At 42.6% G+C, this 24,984-nt stretch overlaps 1 protein-coding gene across 2 annotated transcripts in view; it reads right to left on the bottom strand.

Annotated features, from left to right (window-relative positions):
- Positions 1-284: 284 nt before the first annotated feature.
- The window catches only part of cacna1ia (calcium voltage-gated channel subunit alpha1 Ia), a 164,514-nt gene continuing 139,814 nt past the window's right edge, over positions 285-24,984 (bottom strand). The window contains exons 31-35 of one of the 2 annotated variants that reach the window (XM_056242614.1): positions 10,999-11,145; positions 7,010-7,144; positions 5,673-5,841; positions 4,334-4,554; positions 285-3,816 (exon numbers count right to left, since the gene is read on the bottom strand). In XM_056242614.1, the coding sequence (XP_056098589.1) occupies positions 3,217-3,816; positions 4,334-4,554; positions 5,673-5,841; positions 7,010-7,144; positions 10,999-11,145 (1,272 nt within the window). In that variant the 3' untranslated portion in view covers positions 285-3,216. Of the gene's footprint in view, positions 3,817-4,333; positions 4,555-5,672; positions 5,842-7,009; positions 7,148-10,998; positions 11,146-24,984 lie in introns of both variants that reach the window. The other variant, XM_056242613.1, reaches the window with a different exon arrangement.

The following is a 24,984-nucleotide window of genomic DNA, read 5'->3' on the forward strand; positions in this document are numbered from 1 at the left end:
CAACTTAAGGAACAACACAAGAGCAGCACTGAATATCAGCACAAGTTGTTAAAGGCATACTTGACCAAAAAAATATGACAGATTTTGTGTGTGTGAACTATCCCTTTAAAATCAAGTAATTTCAGGTTTCAATAACATTTTTTTTTATAAAATACTTCCCAAAAAAGCATTGTGTCGCCAACACATACTGTAGTACAGACCAGAAGAGAGGTTGCGAGTCGAATTTCCCTCCCTCATCAAAACGCTTCATAATCACACATGCATGGTTTTCTAGCTCCACTCCGTTTTGTTTTGCATTTCTCCGTTGAGAGAAATCCAGCTTCTGGCACTCAATTTTGGTCTCAGACGCTCTCAAAACAAAACAATCCCACTTTCAGTCTACACCGCTCACATACTCTGGTCTGGAACGTCGCAAACGCAGACAAGCGAAATCATACAAACACTGAAATATCAGCACTCCGCACAGCCAATCAGATTCAAGAACTAACTGTTCAATAAGGGATCTAAGCTACAGTAGCACAGAGGACAGTTTGAGGCCAAACTACACATGACCACAGAAGTCTAATGAGAAATTGTAGTCTCATTAATAAAACAAAGGGAAATTATGTTTTACATTAATACAGATTCAGGAAGACCTCAGGGTGGGTGAGAAAAATTATAAAACCTACAAGCCTCAACCATTCTAAAATGCATGTATCATTGGTCATAGCACACATGCAATTCGATATATAAAAGGATATGCACACATGTTCAACCCAGTGACAAGACGCATTGAGTTTCGTATAAAATCTCACCCATCACTCTAGACCATTTAACATCACACACACATACACTTTTCAAAAACTTAATATTTGCATTTGTCCTTCAATGCATTGTCAGATTTTTCTTTAAGCTACATACACTTTTAAACTATACAACAATGGCAATACATTAACTCTTGGTCTACCTGTTACTCTTACTACACTTGTCATCGCTCGTGTTCTGCTATAATGGTGATGCACTGACGCAAGCTTATTAGAGCATTAAATGCAAAGTCAAATCAAATGAACATTAACATTTAACATACAGCCCTCTTTTTTTCCCAGCTATCTGTCTCCCTGAGGAAACAGAGCGTTCAGTAGTGGTATTTTCCAAGGTCCTGAGTTCGAAATGACTTCATATGTTCATCTGAACCATTGGCAGTCCATCTATTCTCAACGATCGAATGGTTATGTAATGTGATCAGCCCTCACGTCGTGCAGGTATTGTTACTTAGGCTAGTAAACAAGGGTTAATACTCTACTTAAAAAAAAAAAAAGACATTGACATCATTTTGTTTACTTGGGGCACACAAAGCTACTGTTTATTGCTGTAGTGTCAGACTAACATTTGAAGTCTTGCACACTATTAGCAAAAATTGTCTTGTGAGATCCAAGAACACCTTGGAAACCAAGTAAGCCCTTTGTTATTGTGTTTTGTGGATTAAACTTTAATGCTTCAGTGTTTCTTATTTCAAAATGGTGGCTTCATGAATGGAATTGGCAAGATTAAAATGACAATCCCTTGCTTGGGTCCTGACTAAACCACAACACAACTGATGTAATGTACAGAGACCCCGACTTCATGGATGGACAGTCACTACGAATCAAGTGTCAATGAAGTTCATCAACAGGTCAAGTCTAATTGTGATATTCACATGAATATTATAAAAGAAAACTCACCAGGGGTGCAAAACACTACGGCAGACTAAACTAAGATATTTGGAGTGTCAAACCTACAGTTGCTCCATTTACACATGAATACAGTGACGAAGTCTATAAGCTAGATGAAATAAAGAGCAAACAAGTGCAATTTTTTTTAAAGAGGAATAATAAATAAGAGGTGCTCTACTGCAGTCCAGTAACCATGCTAAAGAAAATTCATGTATAAATAATTGATTCAGTTGCAAATCCAATCAACCTAGTTTTGTCAAAATGAAAGCTAAAAATCACCGTATTGTGTTTTCTTCATCTGACATGCCATCCAAGGACCAAAATAAAGCAGAGGCTCTTGAAGAACCATTGAAATCCCATGGCCTGTTCATCATCCTTTGCGTCTGGCTGTATTCAACCTCCAAAACATCCAAGAGTTCAGGTAATCCAGTCTAAAATCCTTCCCCCCCATTTTTCTTATCTTTTTTTGTTTGCTTGGATCTTTTCACCCCAGCATACAAAGAGTCCCCTCCACCTAACCAAAATTATAAAAATGGAAGCCACTTGCAGAGAATAAAGTCACATAGAGAAATGTTTTTGGGTTGTGGGGAGGACAAAAGTGACCACAACAATGCGAGTCACCTATTCCTTGATCCAGAGCATATCAATAAAAAAATATCTGAGTAAAAACCTCACTCCTTTCATCCAGCATTGACATCTTCAGTAATAGTTACATTGAACTTCTTTGTAAAGAGACTCCGTCATGCAGAGGGCTGTTCTTTGTCCTTGTGTCCATATATTTTTCATCTCCTAATGCAAAAGGTAGGAGATTACATATTTCTATATTTGCCCTTTAAATAAATATACAAACAATAATTGAAACAAATTTTAATAACAAAAAAAAAAAAAAAAAAAAAAAAATGACAGACAGATTGACAGACAGTCTGACTTCCTTTCATTTAGTTTGGTCCCTCTCTAAAACGAAAGCTTTGCTTCAGGCTGACGGTGGAACAATTGTCGATATCCTTAAATATATAGAATACAGACAGAAACAAACAAACAGAATGATAAATGAACAGATAACCTGTAAAAAGTATGTATACTGAAAGTGTATACTTAACTGCATTAAATCTTTAAACACAGCATACCCTCTTTTAGAGAAGAAATCTCCTTTACAGTATCTTTTCAGTTTCTCTATATATACTACTGTATTTGAAGAAAACTCCTAGCATTCCAGCATTTGGAAAGCTCTACGTGTACAGTACGTTGTTTCCTGACCTGATCCTTCAGGCAGCTGATTGAACTTTCTCTCTAGTCATGCACTGAGGGGCCAAACTGCTTCTCTCAAGTCTCTCCATCCAGTTTCTCAACAGTCCTGTCGGACGATTACCACAAGCAAATACAAAATGGTAACAGGTCACAAATGAAAACAGGGAGTTAGAGAGAGAAAGACTTTGAGATGGAATGCCACATGTCAAACTGCTCCCTGAAAAAAAAACAGAGATCTAGTAGTGGGCTTCAGAAATGACTAACTCTAGGTAGAGTTTCATCTATTTTTTCTAGAGCCCAAGATTGTTATTTGGCTTGTACTTTCCACGTCTTTTCCATGTGCTGCCTCCAACTGCCTCTCTCTTCCTCCTTCCTTCCTTTCTTTCCAGGGGCTTGTGATATTACCCAGTGGCTCTTTTAAAAACAAATTTTCTTGGGTTGTGAGAGCTCCCTGGTCTAAGCTGCCCGTGCTGTTGCACTTTTTCACAGATGGGGGCGCTAGAGAGCTCGGCAGAAGCAGTGACGTGAGCGACAGGCTGCTCGGCGACTCCGAGAGCTGCTGGCTGTCACATGTCTGGTTAAAGCCGCACCGTAGCATCCCCACATCCCCATCAGAGCCTTGCTGAGTGCTCCCTGCACGGATGTTCTTTTCACAGTTGCTCTTGCTGCGCTGGTGCCCCCTCGTTGGTTGGAGGTTCTGGGCGGCTGGAGGACTGGGTCTCAGGGTCTCTGTGGAGAAACTAGCGCGCTCGTCGAGGAGGGTGTCCAGCAGGGGCTGGGGGGTGGATAAGATGAAACTGAGCCCTTCTTCCATGGTGGTCGGTAGACTGCTCTCTGAGCTGCCCGTAGCCAAGGAAGAGTCACTGTGAGATGGATACTGAGGACAGAAGGGTCAAATATTTTAGCAACAAATTGATAAAAAGATGTGTAAGATGTACACGTATGTAAGCCCATAAAGTGTCCAAATTCTGTCAAAGCTCTTGTTGGGTTGCCCTCAAAAAAAAAAATTCCCCAACTATACCCGCCCCCCCCCCATTTCTACCATTAGGAAATATTGTCTCTAAAATGTAATATTGTAATATAAACGATGTTGTTTATCGAATTGTATAAAATCAATATCACATTTGCAACTGTGCTGATATTCAGGGAAAAACAGCACTTTTGATTGTCTTGTCTTTGATTGACTATACCATATCTTGAATTTTGGAATCAAGTTAATGGGCAAACACCCAAGACAAATAACTAACAATGTCAAGCTTATTGTTGTTGTGTTTTTACGTTTCTAGTATTCTAGTTTCAATGAAACACAAGGGCCCCCACAGAATTTTTTTTGGGGACTTATAGGAGGTCCTGGAGCCCCCCCAGCCTCCCCCATTTAAACACTTAGTACATACCTGTGTGGTGAGCAGCCTGGTGTTTGCTCCAGGAGAGCGTAGAGATGCCCATGAGGCTGGGGAAGTTAGACGGAGCCCTCTTGGTTTGTGTCCCTGTTGGCCTCTTGAGGGTGCAGCTGGGTGGAAGAATTCAGCTGGGAGATGAATAAGAGTGTTAGAGCGACTTGAACCTTCAGAAACCTCTGGGTACTCTTGATTACTGCTGCTACATGGAACTCCACCTGCACACAAATTCAGTTACTGAATTTTAATTGAAATTAAATTGAGGTAGCAAACAGGATGCAGAAGGGCAATTTGAGTTTGAATTTACAGATGTAGAATAAAAAAGAAAAAAAATCACACAATGATGTTAAGAATACTCAGTTCTATTATTAAAGCACCCAATAATGATGTGAAACACATGTTTTACATGTCTAAACCATAAAACAATAAATAAACTAGTCAACTTAATCAACCTTTCATTTCGCCTCTAATTCAGGTTAACTGCTCGTTCACGCAGATGCTCTTATCAGCAGCTCAATGGATCTTCACGGACATGTCCGAGTCAGAACTGTTTCCTCAGTTTAGTGTACTGGTAACTCAAGAAATGTTAAAACCATTAGCTGACTCTTGACTCGAGAAAGAACTGCTATCAGTATACTGCTGGCTTTTATGTGTTATACTTTATGCTTTTCAGCAAAAGACATCAGAAACATACATTTTGCACCCTTTATGAAACCCTCGGCAGACAGTTCTTAGCATGTCAGACATGCCCGTAAGACTGTTCTCAGTTCAGTGTAACTAGAACGCTGAATGAGTTGGCAAAAAACGTCATCCTAGGATCATATACTCTGGGATATTGGTTCATTTTGAGATGGAGTGACTGTCAGACACATCTGAAAGTGAGTTTTGATTGAGTAACTTGTAGATCTGTGCTGACTTGTGCTGCAGACTGTTTCAGAAGGTTCAGTCCAATTTGGTAAACTGGTTCAGACAGTTGACTAAAAAGAACCTGTTCAAAAGAACAATTTGTTCGTGAACCGGACATCACTATTATGTAGTGGGCTTTGAAAATCATACACAATGATGAAAGAATGAGGTTTGTAGCTCCTTGCATTGCTAAATGCTAAACAATCTTTAGTTGCGTTGACAAGAATTTTTAAGTTCATTAGATGAACAAAAGTTTGTAGCTGCTATCTGAGTTAACAAATTGACTGTAATTCTTTAAGTTAGGTCAACTTTTTTAGGTGTTCAATTAAAATTCAAACTCTCAGCATAGCAGAAAGGAACAAAAGCACAACAGTTTTCTTGCTTTGTTCTCCAGTATTACTCCTGCAGTACTGTGAAGGTGCAGCATTACCTATGCTATGACGAGCAGGTGTGTTGTGATGTGGACTTCGAGAACCGCCTCCATGCGTTTCTGCCCCATCCTCTGCCCCGGAGCTGTGAACCCGAGAGGGTCGCCGTAACCTGCTGTGACCTCTCCCCCCTGGTTCTTCTGAGGTTAGACATTCATCACAGCCCCTTTCCTGAGCAAAAACATTAGCATGAGCTTTCAGTATCCTGGGAGGCGTTAGGACTCTTATATGCTAGCATCTTGCTTTCAACTCTTGCTTGCTTTCAACTCTTTTAGTTTCTCTCTATAACAGTAAAAGAGATTAAAATATTAGCTCACTCTAAAAAGAAAAGTAGCCCATGATTTACTCACCCTCAAGCCATCCTAGGTGCAACTCATGACGTCAGAAGTAGCGTAGTGCGTCATGGCGTAGCGTAAATATCAGCAGTACGCTGCATTACTCGCATAAGTTGCACTCTACACTTAAGTGGAATCCGTATGTTCATTTGGCCCGGAAGCTAGTTATTTTACTTTATAAAGTTTTAAAACTTTATATATTTTTTTTACACAAACTCATCGTTTTGCTTCAGAGGGCCTTTATTAACCCCCTGGAGCCGTTTCGATTTGTTCATGACGGATGGATGCATATTTTTGAGCTTCAATCTGTTGGTTGCCATTATAAAGATTGGAAGAGCCAGGATATTTTTTAATTTACTCAGATTGTATTTGTCTGAAATAAGAAAGTCATATACACCTACGATGGCTTTGAGGGCGAGTAAATCATGGGTAAATTTTCATTTGAAAGTGAACTAATCCTTTAAGGAGCGATTAGGCACTGCTGGATCACCTGAGCCATCTGCCCCACATATTGTCCTGTACGGTGTTTCTCTAACAAATAGATAGAGATGTTTAATGTCTGCAGAAGAACTCTGCTGGTTGAGTAGCAGAGCTACATGCCCCATGAGACTGCAGGATTTAGACTAAGAGCTTATAGTTATTTGATTACTTCAATCCAATTAGTGCGAGTCTGGTCATTCTAACTGATTATATTCAATTAAAGGATCATAGTTTGGGATGTAATGGATTACAGCAGTTATATATCTATCAGATAGAGGCAGTTCATTTTCGGGAGCATCAAAATAAAGCCTTTTTCTTTAACAACCAGATATATATGATTATATGATTGATGCTCTGGGGAATCTGAGCAATGAAAATACCATACAGTATATATAGCAAGAATCCTAATAACAGTGCATCCCTTCTTAAATAGATTTGAATATTTTAAATTGTAAGTGTGGATACTGAGATAATTAAGGGGGTGAAGCGTTGTGACAAAATCATCTTTTTGAGAGAAAGTTCACCTTGCCCTCCTTGGCAGTCATCTGGTACACGCTCTGCTCATCCAGGCTGAGGTCATCAGGCAGTGCTGGTGAGGATGACTTATCTGAAAGCTGCTCCGACCTCAGAGACGCCTGCTCCAGTTCAGCCATATGGATCTGCTGTGGACCAGAATTTATAGCAATGAGAATTGAGAGGGGATTTAATCATTAAAATCCTTTCATAGTATTTGGGGTGGTGATGGCAGTGGATAAGACACATGCCTTTGGTGTGACTGAGAGACCCGGGTTCGAATCCACTGCGAGACACCAATGTGTCCCTGAGCAAGACACTTAACCCCTAGTTGCTCCAGAGGCGTGCGACTTCTGACATATATAGCAATTGTAAGTAAGTCGCTTTGGACAAAAGCGTCAGCTAAATGAATAAATGTAAATGTAAATTTGAATTTCTGTGCCAGACCTACGGATAGAGTTTGCAGAGTGTGGTGAATTTTGAGTAATAAAACTGCCAAAAGAGACCTTGAATTGATATGGTTCATGTCTGAAAACGTGATGACTTTTCAAAGAAGAAATTTGGGTAATTCAAGAAGAGAGATGTTTAGAGTCAAAACAGAGTGAGTGAGAGAGAAGAGCTTGCAAATCTGGGCCCGTATTCCTAAAGAATCTAAGAATCCTTTTAGAAAACTCTTAATTTAGCTTAAAAACTTTTACGTAGGAGTCTTAGCTTAAGAGTGATTCGGGACCGATCTGAGAGCAACTCTGAGTAAGGAAAAGACAAAAACTCTCATCTTAGTGAGGAGGCGGGGCTGACCCCGTTGCTATGTATGACACAATCTTTTGAAGACTGTGATTGGTTGGTTGTCCAAGAAGGAAAAAAAAGAGCCATTTTAAGTATAGAGTTTACTCACACATGCACACACACACACACGCACATTATTTTTATGTATATAAATCCTTTTTTTTACCTTGCTGTTAATTTGATTGGCTTAGAATGATAAAAATTGTTCCACTCTTTCCAATTACACTGATTGCTGTCTATTTAAGTGGTGGTTTGAATGTTTGTTTTGAAAACATGGATTAAAAAAACAAGAAAGACGAGAAAGCCTGACTGGTCAGAAGAACCGTGTTAACTGTTAGCCGAGTTAGTGGATGAACACTAGGCCGTCCTTAAAGGAAAATTCGGGCAGGGTGTCAGAGCATGGAGCGAGAAGCGGACGTGGGAGCTTATAGCGCACATTATTAACGGTTCATTCCCCTGCTTGTGCGCACCAGGGAAGCCTGCTATATTCATAAATACAGTTTTTTGAGCCTGCAAGGTGGGAATGTCCAGTGGAAACTAAATGAACTGCGACACAATAAGAGGTTCTGAAAGTGCTGTAATGTTTGTGTGATCACTGCTTACAGAAGGTTGTCACAGACCCAAATCACTATTGCTTTATTGCATTTTCCCATTTGCCAAATATCTTAATGTAGTGATCATTTCTGGCGTTATGGCATTCCTGCGCTGTGTCGGAGATATTAGCGTGTCTCTAATAAGATCAGTCACAAACATGATCACTGCACGATCTCATCTATAGCGTCTTATTAACTCACTGTCGTCATCTATTGTCTGCATCACATTTCTTCTCCCTCTTCATCGTTCTGTCATTTTCTCCTCTGCTAAAGAAACTCTTAAGCCTCTTAAAAGTCCTCATCCATACTCCTAACAATTTTGACCTTAAGACCTCTTTTAAGGGTTAAGATGCTTTCTGAATTACTTTTTTCTTTACTAGGATTTTTTCTTTAATTTTAAGAGTAAACGCCCACATTTCTAAGAATTTTCTTAGAATTTTGTCACTAGGAGCTACTTTTTACATTAAGATTCTTTAGGAATACGGGCCCAGAGATGTATGGAGAGCAGAGAAAAGGCGATGGAAACAGACTGATGGACTGACATTGTTGGCAGCCTGGCAGAATGGCGGAATGACAGCTGTGGAGGTTACCCATTGAATTACTTCTTTCCTGAACTACCCCTATCCTGTCTGTCACTATGACGGGACACAAGCATTGGGAGACTTTGTGTGTGTACATTAAATTATGTACTGTAGTACACGTAAATCCATCCATCCATCCATCCATCCATCGAATGTGTAAACCTTAAAGACTTCTAAAAAATCATATCAAAGGTTTGGGGAAGCCAACATTCAAACTTTGCTTTCAAGATAAAAATTACAGTCATTTGAATTTCAATTTATTTTAATTATACTTCTTTAAATTAACATTGTATCGTGTTTGCTAAGACAATTCAAATTCAGAAAATTGAATTTAAAAGCCATTCTGAAATAAACTCTGAAGGGTTTCGATGTAGGTTAGTTCCCTGCCATTGACAGACTTTTCCATAATTTAGGACACAACGCTTCCCCATCATTGACAGAAATTTCTGGCAAACCATAGCCGTGTTTCCACTGAACTTACCCAGACAATTTGTCCAAGGAATTTTTTTCTGCCAGACCTGTTTCTGTCTGCGCTTCCATCGCGGTCTAAAGTACCATGAAAATTAGGCAAATCAGGCTTTACATGGAAGGGGGAATCTCCTCAACCACCACCAATGTGCAGCATCCACCTGGATGATGCGACGGCAGCCATATTGCGCCAGAACGCCCACCACACACCAGCTTACTGGTGGAGAGGAGACATAGTGATGAAGCCAATTGGTATATATATATGGGGATGATTAGGAGGCCATGATGGACAGAGGCCACTGGGCAAATTGGGCCAGGATGCCGGGTTTACACCCCTACTCTTTCGAAACACATCCTGGGATTTTTTGTGACCACAGAGAGTCAGGACCTCGGTTTAACGTCTCATCCGAAGGACGGTGCTCTTTGACAGTATAGTGTCCCCATTACTATACTGGGGCGTTAGGACCCACACAGACCACAGGGTGAGCGCCCCCTGCTGGCCTCACTAACACCTCTTCCAGCAGCAACCTGGTTTTCTCAGAATGTCTCCCATCCAGGTACTATCCAGGCTCAGCCCTGCTTAGCTTCAGTGGGCAACCAGTCTTGGGCTACAGGGTGATATGGCTGCTGGTTTTAAAGCAGATGCTCTGTTCTCTCTTTTGATATATTGCATGTTCAGATATTTATACAACAAAATATTCTGGGGGCCATGAAATTCTGTGAAAATGATCAAAAATACTGGCATGTGCATTTGCAACAAACTAGAGATGCACCGATTGATCGGCTGGTGACCGGAATTGGACGATTTTCACGTGATCGGCCATGATGCACAAATGCACTCAGGCACCGCATGGTTAACATCGCGCAACATCAGCATCACACGTGCACACAGAACGCACATGTAGGAAACCTCGTGTATTATTTCAGCGCGTATTATTTCCGGCGTGCATGTAAATCAATGAATGCATTCACAACGGGAGCAGGAGCAGCGCGTGAGCATCGAGCAAGGAGCAGCGGTGAAGCGCAGGTTTCGGCGCAGAGTCTATTTTTGCTACACTGCTCACGCTCAATTAAAGTTAAAGCACACTTTTGATGAACAAAATATAAATTATTTCACACAAAAGTGCCCAAAATGCACAGAATTTGCATGTCTGGTGTGTTTTAACAAGAACTGGAGTATATGTCAGAAAAGAAAATGAATTTTCTTTTTGAAATGAACACATTTTTTTAGTTGGATATTGGATGTAAAAAGAAGGAAATGGTTCTTCCATAACACTGCACTTTAGATGTGTGTGAATTTCCCACACCAGGAGTAATTTATATAGTCCTATTTTATAGCGATTACTGTTCAAAAATGTTCTATGCAAAATGTAAAATTTTCTACTAAAGAAAAGAGAGAAAATAAATATTTGTGTGAGCTGTAAAGTGGTTAGAAAAAATGAAATCGGAATCGGCTAAAATCGGTATCGGCAGGTCAAACTCTGAAAAATCGGAAATCGGAATTGGCCTAGAAAATTGTAATCGGTGCATCTCTACAACAAACACTAACAAATCTCCAGTGTGAAGCCGTACCTCTTGCGGATGAGTCCTGCAGTCTTTGCAGACGGGTGGAGAGGAGTAATGATGGAAGACAGAACCAGAGAGGTTGTCAATCATCAGCATCTCTCCTTCAAATGAATCTTTGATCAGCAGAGATACACTGTCCAGCCACAAGTTCTCCTGCGATACAAACAAACATCACCAGAGTTAATAAAACAGATGTATTAACAATAACTCACACACTGAGAAAATGTAGGGCCATAGACTGGGGGTTTGGAGATCTGAGAACGCTTTCCCAAAATCTATGATGACCCCCTTCATGACTCAGTATGAATAATGAACTGTAACATTTGGATGACTTAAAATATATCAAATAGGGATGCACAATTATTAAAATTCTGGATACAATAACCTGATAATATTATGGCTGATAAATGGCTAATAGTAAAATTCTTTCAAATTTTACCTACATCATTTTAAATAAAACACTAAAAAGAAGAATCAATAACGTTTATAAAAAAAACTACATTACATCAACATTATAATGTACAGAATAAAAAATGGATATCAAAATTTAAGATTTGCTATATATAACATTTAATTGTGACTAAATTATTAGCATTTTTATTGGTTAACTTTATATGAGTATTAAATGAAGGAAAAAGTAATCTAAATGTACATATAAGGGAATAAGCATACACAATTAAATCCAATATCAATAAAAATTAAAGCTACAAGCAGCATTTATTGGGGTTCAAGTGGTTTAAGGCCTTTAAGCACATGCATAAAAAGATATTATGTTTTCTTTAGCATGTAAACACTTAATAAAACTTAGGAAACTGTAAGAGTGGAAAAACTGGTTGAGGCTGAAAATTAACATTTGAACTCCCCCTCGTGCACCATTGAGATGAAAGGTCTCACCTCCCTCATCCTAATCTACATTTCTCCCCCCACCCCCCATGCGAAGATCAGCAAAAGCTCACCCAAGAATCCAAATGGTTTAATGTGAATGATTATCATCGACTATTATACATGTTTAGTATCATTCGAAATGTCTCAAATCAATGCGACTGGTACAAATGTCTCATTTCCAAATAAGTAAAACAAAAGGTAATTTAAGAGTTTAGGGATAACTGGCACACAAAGGAATGTGGTCTCTAGACAAACGGTCCTACCCCCAAAAGGTGTAAACTTCTGCATGCAAATATCCATTGTTAGCCTATATAATAAAATGCAGCAGAGGGCTCGGGGCTTTTTCTGAATCTCAGATCAGCCCGTGAGGCTGAGAGTGGCCGAGACTCTCAGCTGCATGTATTTCTTAAATGTCGGATTCGTCTTCTCTTTATTCCAGAGCATTTGATGTTTTGTATTGATTATCTTTGAACTGATTATACATTTACCTGACGACATAAATTCTTACATCTGATTTTTCTAACTGACTTTGATATTATTTCATTACAGTTAAAAGGAATAGTCAAACTTTCACTTATATTTAATGATGCACAGATATCATTAAAAAACCTTTTCATTTATGGAGTCAGATGAAATAACGAGAGAATATATATGAGAAAATGAATTGCATTTAATCAAAAATACTTTGCCACGAGAAAAGACAGTAACACGCAGAGACCTTCACCCGCTGATCGGATGCCTCCATTGGGCCGATCGAGCCGGGCTTTACAAAACCAAAAGTAATTTATAAAAGATCATATAAGAGATTCAGTCAAGAATCATTTTGTACAGACGTAAATAATTTGGATTGATGTTTTTAAGGAAGATCATCCTGATTATGCATTGTCAGCATTTGAAAGATTATTTTACCCTTTGGCGGACAAACATGCAGCTATGAAAAAATGTACAGTGAAGAATGTTAGGGCACCATGGATTGCTAATGAGTTGAAAAACATTATGTTTGAGAGAGATGTGGCAAAGGGTACAGCAAACAGAACTGGGAACAAGGAGGATTGGGACGTCTATTGCAAATTATGAAATCAAGTAACTAAAATTAATAGGAAAAAGAAAAGAATGTTTTACAAAATTAAAATAAGTGAATGTAAATATGATTATAAAAAATGTGGAGTACACTCAAGTCAAATTCCTTCTTTTATTGATACAGGTGACTCATTTTTAACTATTTTTAAACCATATGAAATTATTTTAATGATTTTTTCATAAATAAAGTTGATAAATTAAGAGAAGAAATGTTGTTTAGCAGAACCAGTTTGCCACATCTTTAATATCAGTATTGAAAAAGGGATTTCTCCTTTAGCTTGGAAAGATGCAAAGGTTATTCATCTACAGAAAAATGCAGCACTGGGTTTTAATGGTCATAATAGTCAACCAATAAGTTTGCTACTTAGCAAAGTATTGAAAATCATAGTTTGTGAATTAAGCAGTTGTCTACTGCTTTGGATGAGGAAATACAATTGGTCATGAAGTAGGTACGGAATAATAAGTTGGTTCTAAACATGATAAAAACCAAAAGTATTGTGTTTGCATCAAATTGCATCAAAAGTTGATTGCATCAAAGGTTAAATTTGTCTGTAAAGAGTGTGCCTATTGAACAGGTAGAAGAAATAAGACTTCTTGGAGTTATATTAGACAGTAGGCTGAAGTGGTAAAAAAAGATAGAAAATATGGTAACAGGTATGGGAAGAGGTTTGTCAGTTATTAAGAGATGTGTAAACTTTTTACCACAACACTGTATTTCTAAAATTGTGCAAACAATGGTTCTTGCTTAGATTGTTGCCCAGTGGTGTGGTCGAGTGCATCAAGTAAAGAAAAAATTGAACTAATCGAAGAATTACAATTAGTCCAGAACAGAGCGACACGAATCACTTTAATCATAATTTTAACACCAGGCATGCATAAAAGGGATATGTTTTATCTCCTGTTTCGAAAACCACTGCAAAACAACGGACTGTAATGTATAGAGGAATTAAAATATGGAATGATTTACCATTGATATTATTTTTTTTTAACAAGAAAAATTAGTTAAAAAAATATTTAAAGGAACATTTAATACAATATATAGTAAATTGTTGATTTTGATATTTGGAACGAATGTTGGGTTAGTATGTTTCATTGACTTGACTTTTTATTGTTGTTGATTAAATGTAGTTTTGTATTTTTTACTTGTTGGTACCCCAGGAAGAGTAGCCACTGCCTAGGTAGTGGCTAATGGGGATCCAACTAAACAAATACACTTAGATCATAGATGAAAAAAAAACCATTTAAATGGTAAATGGTAAATGGACTGCATTTATATAGCGCTTTCACAGACCCAATGGCCACCAAAGCGCTTTACATATTGCCTCACATTCACCCATTCACACACCGACGGCGGTGTCAGCCATGCAAGGCGCCATCCAGCTCACCCATTTACAGCCAATACAGGCAATTTACTAAGGAAAAAATGTTTTTTTGACAGTTATAGGACCATGTCTTGCCTGATCTCCACCACCTTTATTAGGTGTCCTCAAAGTGTGCCCATACATATGTGTGTTAAATTTGTTGTAAATATCTCATTTTGTTTTAAGTTTAGACATATTTATGAGAGCATAAAAATGATCCATGGGCGACATTGATTGGATTTTCAGATTTTTGTCAGTTCCTATAATAATTTTGATATATTGACCTATGTTTTCCAATTTCCTGTGGTGGTTTTGTCTCGATAGGACTAACGGTTTCAAAGATACTTTAATACGTTTTTTAAGCGCTAAATTACATCGTTACACAAACCATAATGCGAAACCTGGCATGTTTGGTATCGTTGGACACTGCAAGGATTCAGTAGTCTAAGGAGGTCACTTCCGTGAAAAACGCTGGCTTGAAACTTTTCAGGCTCCTTCAGGGCATTGTATGACGCATACTGAGTTTTTTTAGATAGTCTCATAAACTATCATGGTACCCTGGACAAAGATACTGCATGGTAATTTTCATCGGACTAACGGTTGGGTGCAGTTATAGCCATTTTCATGATTTTTTTTCCCTGTTAAAGCGCCACCAAGTGTCCAATCGTCAATTTTTTTCCATGTGACCTCAGATTGAGCTCATTAACATGTGTCCCAAGTTTAGCGAAAATATCTCTTTCCGTTCACAAGTTATAGCCGTTTTAGTAAAAGTGGCACCGGTCACATCGAACATTTTGGTTCCCCTTAGCGACCGTGAATTGAAATTTAGATTTTTAAAAAATGATTATTGATAGTCACTCTCCAGAGAGTATTTTCTGCAGTGTTTTGTAAGTTCTCGTCTGGTCTCACGGCGAAGGCTTACAGAGCCTGTGGACAGGTTGCTTCCGCCCTCCATGCCATGGCGCTTCTGCAGGTCCAGGCGCTCATGGACATGAACGAGGGTGGTTCTGACCCAGAGCTCCTCCGGGAGCACCGTGTGGCAACTGACCTCGCTCTCCGAGCGACGAAAGAAACCGCACATTCAGTCGGTCAGGCGATGTCCACCTTGGTGGTCCAGGATCGCCACCTTTGGCTCAACCTGGCGGACATGAGGGACACCGATAAATATCGGTTCCTGGATGCCCCTCTCTCTCAGGTTGGGTTATTCGGCGACACGGTCGAGAGCTTCGCCCAACAGTTCTCGACCGCCCAGAAGCAGACGGAGGCCATCCGACACATCCTGCCCTGGCGGACCGCTGCCACCATCCAGGCCTCAGCGTGGAGCAGGCCGCAGGAAGTCGGCCACGCCCATCCAGGCCGCTGCCAAACCAGGAGGCAAGCGCAGGTGCAAACGACCCTGAGACGGGAGAAGGTCTGGGCAGGGAGAATCTTTTGTTTCCCTTTCTTTCTGTTCCGCCACTGACCCACGGGCCAGTGGTACCCTCCTTTTCAACAAAAGAGCAATTTCTGAAACCACTGGGTCCCAAGAGGGCGCGCTTGGCAGTCGACGACGCTATGCCTTGTCACCCTCAAGCGCCTCTTTCATCGCCAGCGAGCAGCAGTGGCTGTGTTTCGGACGCACTGATGCCTCCGCACACTCACTCTGCCCTTCGATGGAAGCAGGTACGTGTTGCACCTCACACTCAGACCCCACTCCAGGCCGCTATGCCATCCGAGTCGGGTCCCTGCATTCCGTACGTCTGTGGTGCCATTGGTCCCGCTTGCGCGGTGTCTGGGAGCCTGGCTAGCGCTTCCCAGCCCGTCTCGCTGGGTCATCCGTACTGTCAGACTCGGCTATGCGATTCAGTTCGCCCGGCGTCCCACTGTGTTCAAGGGCATTCTGTTCACCCGTGTTCTGGCGGACAGTGCCCCTCAGCTCAGGGCAGAGATCGCAGTACTACTGGCGAAGGACGCGATGGAGCCGGTCCCTCCAGCCGATCAAATGCATCCGTCCCCAAGATTGGTTTGCAGCGATCGACCTGAAGGACGCGTACTTTCATGTCTCGATTCTCCCTCGACACAGACCGTTTCTTCGCTTTGCGTTCGAGGGACGGGCGTATCAGTACAAAGTCTTACCCTTCGGGCTGGCCCTGTCGCCCCGTGTCTTCACGAAAGTCGCGGAGGCGGCCATTGCTCCCATGTGCGAGCGTGGTGTTCGCATTCTCAACTACCTCGACGACTGGCTTATTCTCGCCCAGTCGAGAGAGCAGTTACGCGAACACAGGGACATGGTGCTTAGTCACCTCAGCCACCTAGGGCTTCGGGTCAACTGGGAAAAGAGCAAACTCACCCCCGGGCAGAGGATCTCTTTTCTCGGTATGGAGTTGGACTCGATCAACATGACAGGGTGCCTCACCGAGGCCCGCATTCAGTCAGTGTTGAACTGCGTGAGCACGCTCAGATGCAGAACAGCGGCACCACTGAAACTATTTCAGAGGCTCCTGGGGCATATGGCATCTGCAGCCGCGGTAATGCCGCTCGGATTGCTTCATATGAGACCGCTCCAACACTGGCTCCACGATCGAGTCCCGAGATGGGCGTGGCAGAGGGGCTCGTGCCGGGTCCAAATAACCCTGCACTGTCGCCAAACTCTCAGCTTGTGGTCGGACCCTTCGTTCCTGCGGGCAGGTGTTCACCTAGAACATGTGTCCAGGCACTCTGTGGTCACCACGGATGCCTCTACCACCGGCTGGGGGGCCACGTACAACGGGCATGCAGCTTCAGGTCTGTGGACGGGGCCTCAACTGCATTGCCACATCAACTGCCTCAAGTTGTTAGCAGTACATCTTGTGTTGGGCAGCTTCAAAACGCCGCAACAAGGCAAGCATGTACTGGTCCGTACGGACAGCACTGCGACCGTTGCGTACATCAACCGTCAGGGTGGTCTACACTCCCGCCGCTTATCACAACTCGCCCGCCATCTCCTCCTTTGGAGTCAGAAGCATCTGAGTCGCTTCGTGCCATTTATATTCCTGGCCTGCTCAACCGTGCAGCCGACGAGCTCTCACGGCAGCAGGTGCTACCGGGAGAATGGCGACTCCAACCCCAGGTGGTCCAGCTGATTTTCAGGCGCTTCGGGACCGCACAGAGAGATCTGTTTGCCGCCCCGGACACGTCTCACTGCCAGTTGTTCTATTCCCTGACCGAGAGGACCCTCGGCATGGATGCCCTGGCACACAGCTGGCCCCCGGGCCTACGCAAATATGCGTTTTTCCCAGTGAGCCTTCTTGCACAGAACTTGTGCAAGGTAAGGGAGGACGAGGAGCAGGTCTTGTTAGTTGCGCCGTATTGGCCCAACCGGACCTGGTTCCCCGAACTAGTGCTCCTCGCCACAGCCCCTCCTTGGCCCATTCCTCTGAGAGAGGACCTGCTCTCTCAGAGACGGGGCACCCTATGGCACCCGCGTCCAGACCTCTGGAAACTCCATGTCTGGTCCCTGGACGGGACGCGGAGGTTCTAGGGTGACCTACCCCCAGCGGTAGTTGATACCATCACTTCCGCTAGAGCCCCCTCTACGAGGCGCCTCTATGCATTGAAGTGGAACCTATTCGTTGATTGGTGTTCTTCTCACGAGGAGAACCCCCGAACTTGCTCGATCAGAGCCGTGCTTTCCTTCCTGCAAGATGGGTTGGAGCGAAGGCTGTCTCCCTCCACCCTTAAAGTGTATGTTGCCGCTATTGCCGCACATCATGATGCAGTTGAAGGTAAGTCGTTGGGAAAGCACGACCTGATCGTCAGATTCCTGAGGGGATTATTCCGCTTTCTATACCCTCTTGGGATTTGTCTCTGGTCCTTTCGGCTCTTCAGAGACCACCCTTTGAGCCTTTGCAGTCAGCTGAGTTAAAAATTCTGTCCTGTAAAACAGTACTCCTGGTTGCATTGGCCTCCATCAAGAGGGTAGGGGATCTGCATGCATTTTCGGTCGACGAATCGTGCCTAGAATTTGGCCTGGCTAACTCTCACGTGATCCTGAGACCCCGGCCCGGATACGTGCTCAAGGTTCCTACCACTCCCTTTCGGGACCAGGTGGTGAACCTGCAAGCGCTGCCTTTGGAGGAAGCAGACCCAGCCCTGGCTTTTCTCTGTCCAGTCCGCGCTCTGCGCCTGTACGTGGACAGAACGCAAAGCCTCAGGACCTCAGATTAGCTATTCGTCTGTTACGGAGGCCAGCAGAAGGGAAAGACTGTCTCCAAGCAGAGGATGGCCCACTGGATAGTGGATGCCATCGCCTTGGCTTACGCCTTGCCCCATCCACTAGGAGTGTCGCTCTTCTTGGGCGCCTCACTGACAGATATCTGTAGAGCTGCGGGCTGGGCGACACCTAACACGTTCGCTAGTTTTTATAGCCTACGTGTTGAGCCGGTTTCTTCCTGTGTGCTCGCTTCAACCAGCCGGTAACACCGAAGTTCCCGCTCTAGTGTCGGCTTGCTGCGTCACTCACCTCCATGGCCCTCCCCTCCAAAAATACGTGCGCTTTTTGCTCCAGTCGAGTTCCCCACTCAGGCGAACCCTGTGAGTTCCTCCGCACCCCTTCGGCAGTCGGACGTTGCGGAGCGTCTGATGCCAGGCCTAGTGCCCGCATGCTTGTGTAACTTGTGCTAGGCTGGGTTCCATATGTGGTGATCCCTGCGGCGATCCCATATGAGTATTCTTCCATGACCAGCTCCCTGCGGTGAGCCCGTGTCTTTTCCTTGGCAGAGTCCGCTCTGCCGTCACTGTCTGGTGTAGCCTCCCCCTTCTTAGGCTGGAGCCACCCCAGTGACATTCCATATGTTGCACTGCCCCTACCGGCCAGTCCATATGTGTATTCTCCACATGTTACCTCCCTTCGGGCAGGATGTGGCTTTCCCAGAAAAAAAAAAAAAATCGCTTTCCCAGCTCCACTGTGTGGGTTATAATGGAGCAGCAGTTCGAACTCCCTCTACGCAGGCCTTCCGCCCCAGCCAGTTGGGGGTCTGAGAGTCTTGCGTAGGGTGCTGGATGTGGCAGCAACCAATGGCGTTTTCCATGGGATCCCAATCACATCGTCACGCCGAACGTGAGCGACTGAAAGGGAACATCTCGGTTACTGATGTAACCCTCGTTCCCTGAAGGAGGGAACGGGAGACGTGACGTCCCGCCGCCACGGTTGCTGACCATCGCTGTACGGCCGTCACAATCTCGGCTCCTCAGCGAAAAACAATGAGTGCGTGCGCCCACTTTCCTGTTTATACCCCCGCTGCACGGCGGGGCGCGAGACGCTTTTCACGCACGCAGGAAGAAACACAGGAAGAAACCGGTTCATTGGCTCGTTCTGTAGACACTCGAAATTTATAGGGCTCCCTGAAGTGATCCCAATTACATTGTCACGTCGACGTCACGTCTCCCGTTACCTCCTTCAGGCAACGAGGGTTACATCAGTCACCGAGACGGTTTCAGCGATACGCGCTTGAACCCCTAATAAAAAGGGCCTAAAAAAGGCCTATAAAAACTACTATAGGGTCTCAGAACTTGACGCTTGAGCTGCTGGTTACAAAATCTTTATCAAGCCTTTCAACATGTACATCAGAGAGGAAAAAGGTTGCTTTTTGCATTTTCAGCTCATTTATCATGGAAATGTGGTGTTTTCTGGTGTGTTTTCTTTTTACCTTTTAAACTGTAATACTTCTACTGATGGCCCGATCTCAGCTAACAGACCACTTTTCATAGGATAATATAGAGCATTTTTCACCTTTATAACTAGCCTGGGTTTCCCCATACTGCCTTTGCGCAGCACAATTTTATTCACGCTGCTAGGCAGTCTGGATACCATGGACCAAATTTTCGCCTCAGCGAGGGGACCAATCACAGAAGGGGGAGGGAGAAGCAAGACGATGACGACATCTATACAACACACCGAAGCAGTTTGTTTATACCTATGGATCAAACATGGCAGCAGACGCGAAGTTACCTTTCGCTGCAGCCTTAGATATTATTCTAAGTAGTTTATAGTGCAAATAAATCTCTGACCCATCGTCTTCTCCCTCGTCTAATTTCTTTCGCTTTACATACGTCATCTGGTATGATTGAAACGATTAGCTATGAGCTACCTACAGGCGCATTTGATAGACATTCGTAGCACTCAATAAACGGCTCTGGGCATTCGTAAACCACGCCTCAAATACGAGAAAATGAATATGTGGTTCCCAGACCACGTCTCAATGTCAATGAGACATGGTCTGACGTTAGTCAGGCTACTTTATAACAGTTAAAGCGCCACCAATGCCCCAACGTCCATAAAAGTTTCCAAGCTTCTTAAGGATCACGTGACTTATGCGCACACCCGATTTTGTGAGGTTGTTTGCAAATCAGGCAGGAAGAGGGCCGCTTTCAGCCATTTCATGGGATTTGCCATAGAAATACATCCTTTTGACACCTTTTTAACAGTTATAGCGCCACCAAGTGGCCAGTCGCCGCATCCTTTTTCCCGCGACCACAGAATGAGCTCTCACATAGGTGTGCTGAGTTTGGTCTCTTTCCGTTCACGAGTTAAAGCCAATTTAGTAAAAGTGGCTCCTCCCACTTAAAACGTTTTGGCGGCCCTTAGGGACTTTTCTTTGATAACTATTGACAATCAGACTCCAGAGAATCTTGTTGCACTGGTTTGGTTCCGGTCGGGCCAAAAACCTAGGACTAGTTCGCAAAAGTAGGTTTTGGGAAAAATCCAAAATACCCCAAAATTTTCCCAGGGTGACAAGCAAATCCGAGAGACCACATTTGGTCCGCCTTGAGCCAAGGATTCCAACGATATAAGACACTTGAGCCTACGCGGTTTAGGAGTTATGAGACATTTCATCATTTCGTCAAGCCTTTCGGGGCGTGCCTTTGGTTACGTTGTAGGTGGTGTGAGTACTACCAGCCCTCAAAGTTTCAAGTCTCTACGACGGTTCGGTCTGCCCAATTAGTTTTAGATGGAGAATGCTGGATCATGGGAAATGTAACAATAACAATACGGTTTCCCCTAAAAATATTAAGTAGTGAATAATAATAAATATATAAATACTCTAATATCAGCCGATAGCCATCATGGTGTCGGTTTGTATGCATCCATAATAGCACACATTGAGATGGTCCTTGTACTATAAAGTAGAACATAAAACCCACCTGCATCTCTCACACACACACACACACACACACACACACACACACACACACACACACACACACACACACACACACACACACACACACACACACACACACACACACACACACACACACACACACACACACACACAATAATGAGAGGGTAGGGTCAGAGAAAGGGTCTCCTTCACTGTCACAGGGATGGTCTTAATGATGGCGTTTGATAGGAGCCTTACAGCTGCAGAGCTTCAAAGAGCAGCTGTGCAGAGGGCTAAACCTGCACACACACACACACACACACACACACACACACACACACGCGCGCGCACACACACTTGTAGCCGATAAGCAAAAACCTTTGTGGGGAAAAAAATTATAATTCAAAGCGATAAGAGTTTGAAAACATGTCAGGGGTAGGGATGGGCGATATGGCCTAAAATCCATATTGCGATATACATTGCAGCCTCTTGCGATAACGATATATATCACGATATATAAATTATAATAGAACCATTTCAGAACAGGTTAGACAGACCATAAGGAAAGCCAAACTGCAAAATGTATTTGTTTTAAAAACATTTATTATGCAAAACTGTAATTATAGAACATAATGTTGCAGATGAATAAAATTCAAGTACACTAGCTGCAGAGACTTTAACAAAGAAAAAGCTTAAAGTATTGGGTTTATTTCCTGTAGTGCACGCCTGTTTCACACATACTCCTTGTGCAGTGCAGTGCAGTGGTGTGCGGCACAGGAGCAGCACGCGCTATTGTGCTTTCACATATGGTGCGTTTGCAGTGCGCAACTGATCTACGGCTGTACGACAAACAACATTAATCCTCTATTTTTTATTTTAAATCACTATTTATATTATTAGTGTCTTTTATAAAATAATATAAAAGAGTTTCACCATTGTGATTCTATTTGTACACAGACAGTAGGCTAGTAATACGCACTCTTTCACAAGACTTACGCACTCTTTCACAAGGCTATTCATGTTTAAATTTATAACACTTAAAAACATATTATTACTTCTATATAGATTTATATAGTAAGTTGCTCAAGCAAGTGGCAAAACATTTATACATTTATGTTAACATCGCAAACATTTTAAATTAAAACATACATAATTGACATAAACAGCTCTCTCATACCTTTTCTTTTGCATTTAAATCTTTTTTACAAGAAATATTGCAATCACAAAGAACTTGTTTCACGAAGAGACAAGTGCATCCATTATGTCGCGTTGTTGAGGTAATGTTACTGTGTAGTTTCCTTGCTTTAATTACCCCGAGCTTAAAGTTAAAAAGAAAATGATTGAAAAATAGAATAATTTGTTTTTTTACTATATTAGTAAAAAGATTACTATATTTTCATATCAATCCGTGTTCATTTTGACCATGAACCATGCGCTGTCACTTTAATTCAGCACGTGCAGCACAGCAGAAATAGACTGTGTGGAAACGATCGCTGCACTGCTGTATACACACCGCTCCTGGAACGCATTGCCGCACCGCATCCGCTTGCAGGCCTGTTAACATGGGTACGGAAAAAATACATAGCCTACATATGCACTGCAAACGGAGTATGTGTGAAACAGGCGATAGCCAGAACTGTTGCACCTACAGATTATAGTTTGCTGCTGCTCGTCGGACGGCTTAAATCCGAACCAATGGATGTTGCACCGTTTTTTTTTACCAGCTCCTCCGTTTCGCTTTCAGCCATGTTTACTCAAGATGTCGAATACGATGATGCGTTGCAGCCGTTTGCAGCTCGTGGCTCTAAATTTTGCGGGTAGATTGCGTCAACATGCATTATCGCGATAGTGCAATATAATTAAAAATCCATATCGTAGACCAATTTTGTATCGTTTATATTGCATATCGTTTATATCGCCCATTACTAGTCAGGGGCACCTCAAAAGTTTTTGAAATTTGGCTAAACTTGAGGGCTGTGAACACAAACAAAAACATTTCACCTGCATCAATCAACGTCTGTTTTAGCTTCCATCATAATTGCCACATCACTCAATAATAATATCAAGATAAAGCAAATGTTGTGCAAGTATGATTCCAATAAAATACGTTGTGTGGAGAAGGAATAGAGATCTGACAATTCAATATTTAATATACCCAACAGAGCAATTTAGAAAGCAGTCAACTGAATGATATATCTAACACAATGATAATGTAGCATTACCTAATGACAATCATTTATTTCCCCAGGTAATTGCACTCTTTGCGTCACCGCCAGCTAGTTGGAGCCAAATGCTTTTGATTTCCTACGCAAATAAACAATTAAGTTGAAATGACTGAATGAAAATTGATCAGGCTGGCCTGCCTGCTAATTCTGAGAGCTCTTGCTTATAAGCAACAGGCAACCTCTTATGTACAACAAACGGGTCAAACAAAAGCCCTTACAGTACAATAAGAGCTGTTACAAACACCAAGCTGTAACGTTCACCTCAGCAGCTCTAATGAGAGTTTGACTGCAAGACTTCACACATGGCCTGACACCAACTCACAGGCTGCTATTATCCCCTGAAGATTAGCACCTAGCAGTGCATGGTGTTAGAGGATCACATACACCTCTGTAGTCCAGAGGTTTAACCAATTTATGGTTATAGCCATGACCCACAAAGATAATGGCCAGCTCGGGTTTGTTTGCAGCCAATGCACAGGTCGACGCGGTCACGACCTGTAGTGTGAAAACAATCTTTTTCAATATGGTTCTGAGCACAAGTGCCACATTTATGGGTGTTATAGTCTCACCTGTGCTGACGTGGGTCATAATTCGTATCAGCCGGATGGAACGGGGAAATGTATAATTGGGAAAGATGTAGTTTTAATGTAATTTCAGCATATGGGAGTATCAGTGTCTCAGAATATGTCTCAGAGCTCATCAAATCACTGGTCTCCATAAATCTGAGCATAAGAGAGTGTACACATCTAAACCATTTCTTTTAATGAGCATTCTGGCGGCTTCCCGGTGACAAATCACTCAACACATGGTGTTGTTCAGGTGTGAATTCAATGAAAAGCAGCATCTGCCGGTTTTGCACTTTTCTGAAGGTTGTTTTACAGGTAGGTGACTCAACCAGAGACAGTTGCGAACTTGACACCGATACAAGGCGAAGTCTGTCTCTTGATCTCTCTGTCTGCTTGTCTATTCTCCTCAGCTGACTTTAGCAGCGGTTTTGCACAATGCTGATCATGAGGGAAATTATGGGTTTCCGGGGACCTAATCAGCACATGATGCTTCCTCCCAGACTGACACATTAACGCACACTGAGTCCCATCCACTAGATTAGCGTACGCGCGAATTTGCCTATACTAAAGTTCAAAAGTTGATAGAGCTGGTCACTCTAGATCCTACCTTAATAAAGCTCAATTTTCAGCATCCATCCATCCATCCATCCATCCATCCATCCATCCAGGATAAAGCAACTCAGACCACACATAAACAAAAATAATTTTGGGGTGAATTATACCTTTAAAAATACAGTAAGCTGAGCCTTGGAAA

This window comes from Rhinichthys klamathensis, unplaced genomic scaffold, assembly GCF_029890125.1.
Source record: "Rhinichthys klamathensis goyatoka isolate OS25496 unplaced genomic scaffold, OSU_Roscu_1.1 h1tg000733l_1, whole genome shotgun sequence".
In the NCBI taxonomy this organism is placed as follows: domain Eukaryota; kingdom Metazoa; phylum Chordata; class Actinopteri; order Cypriniformes; family Leuciscidae; genus Rhinichthys; species Rhinichthys klamathensis.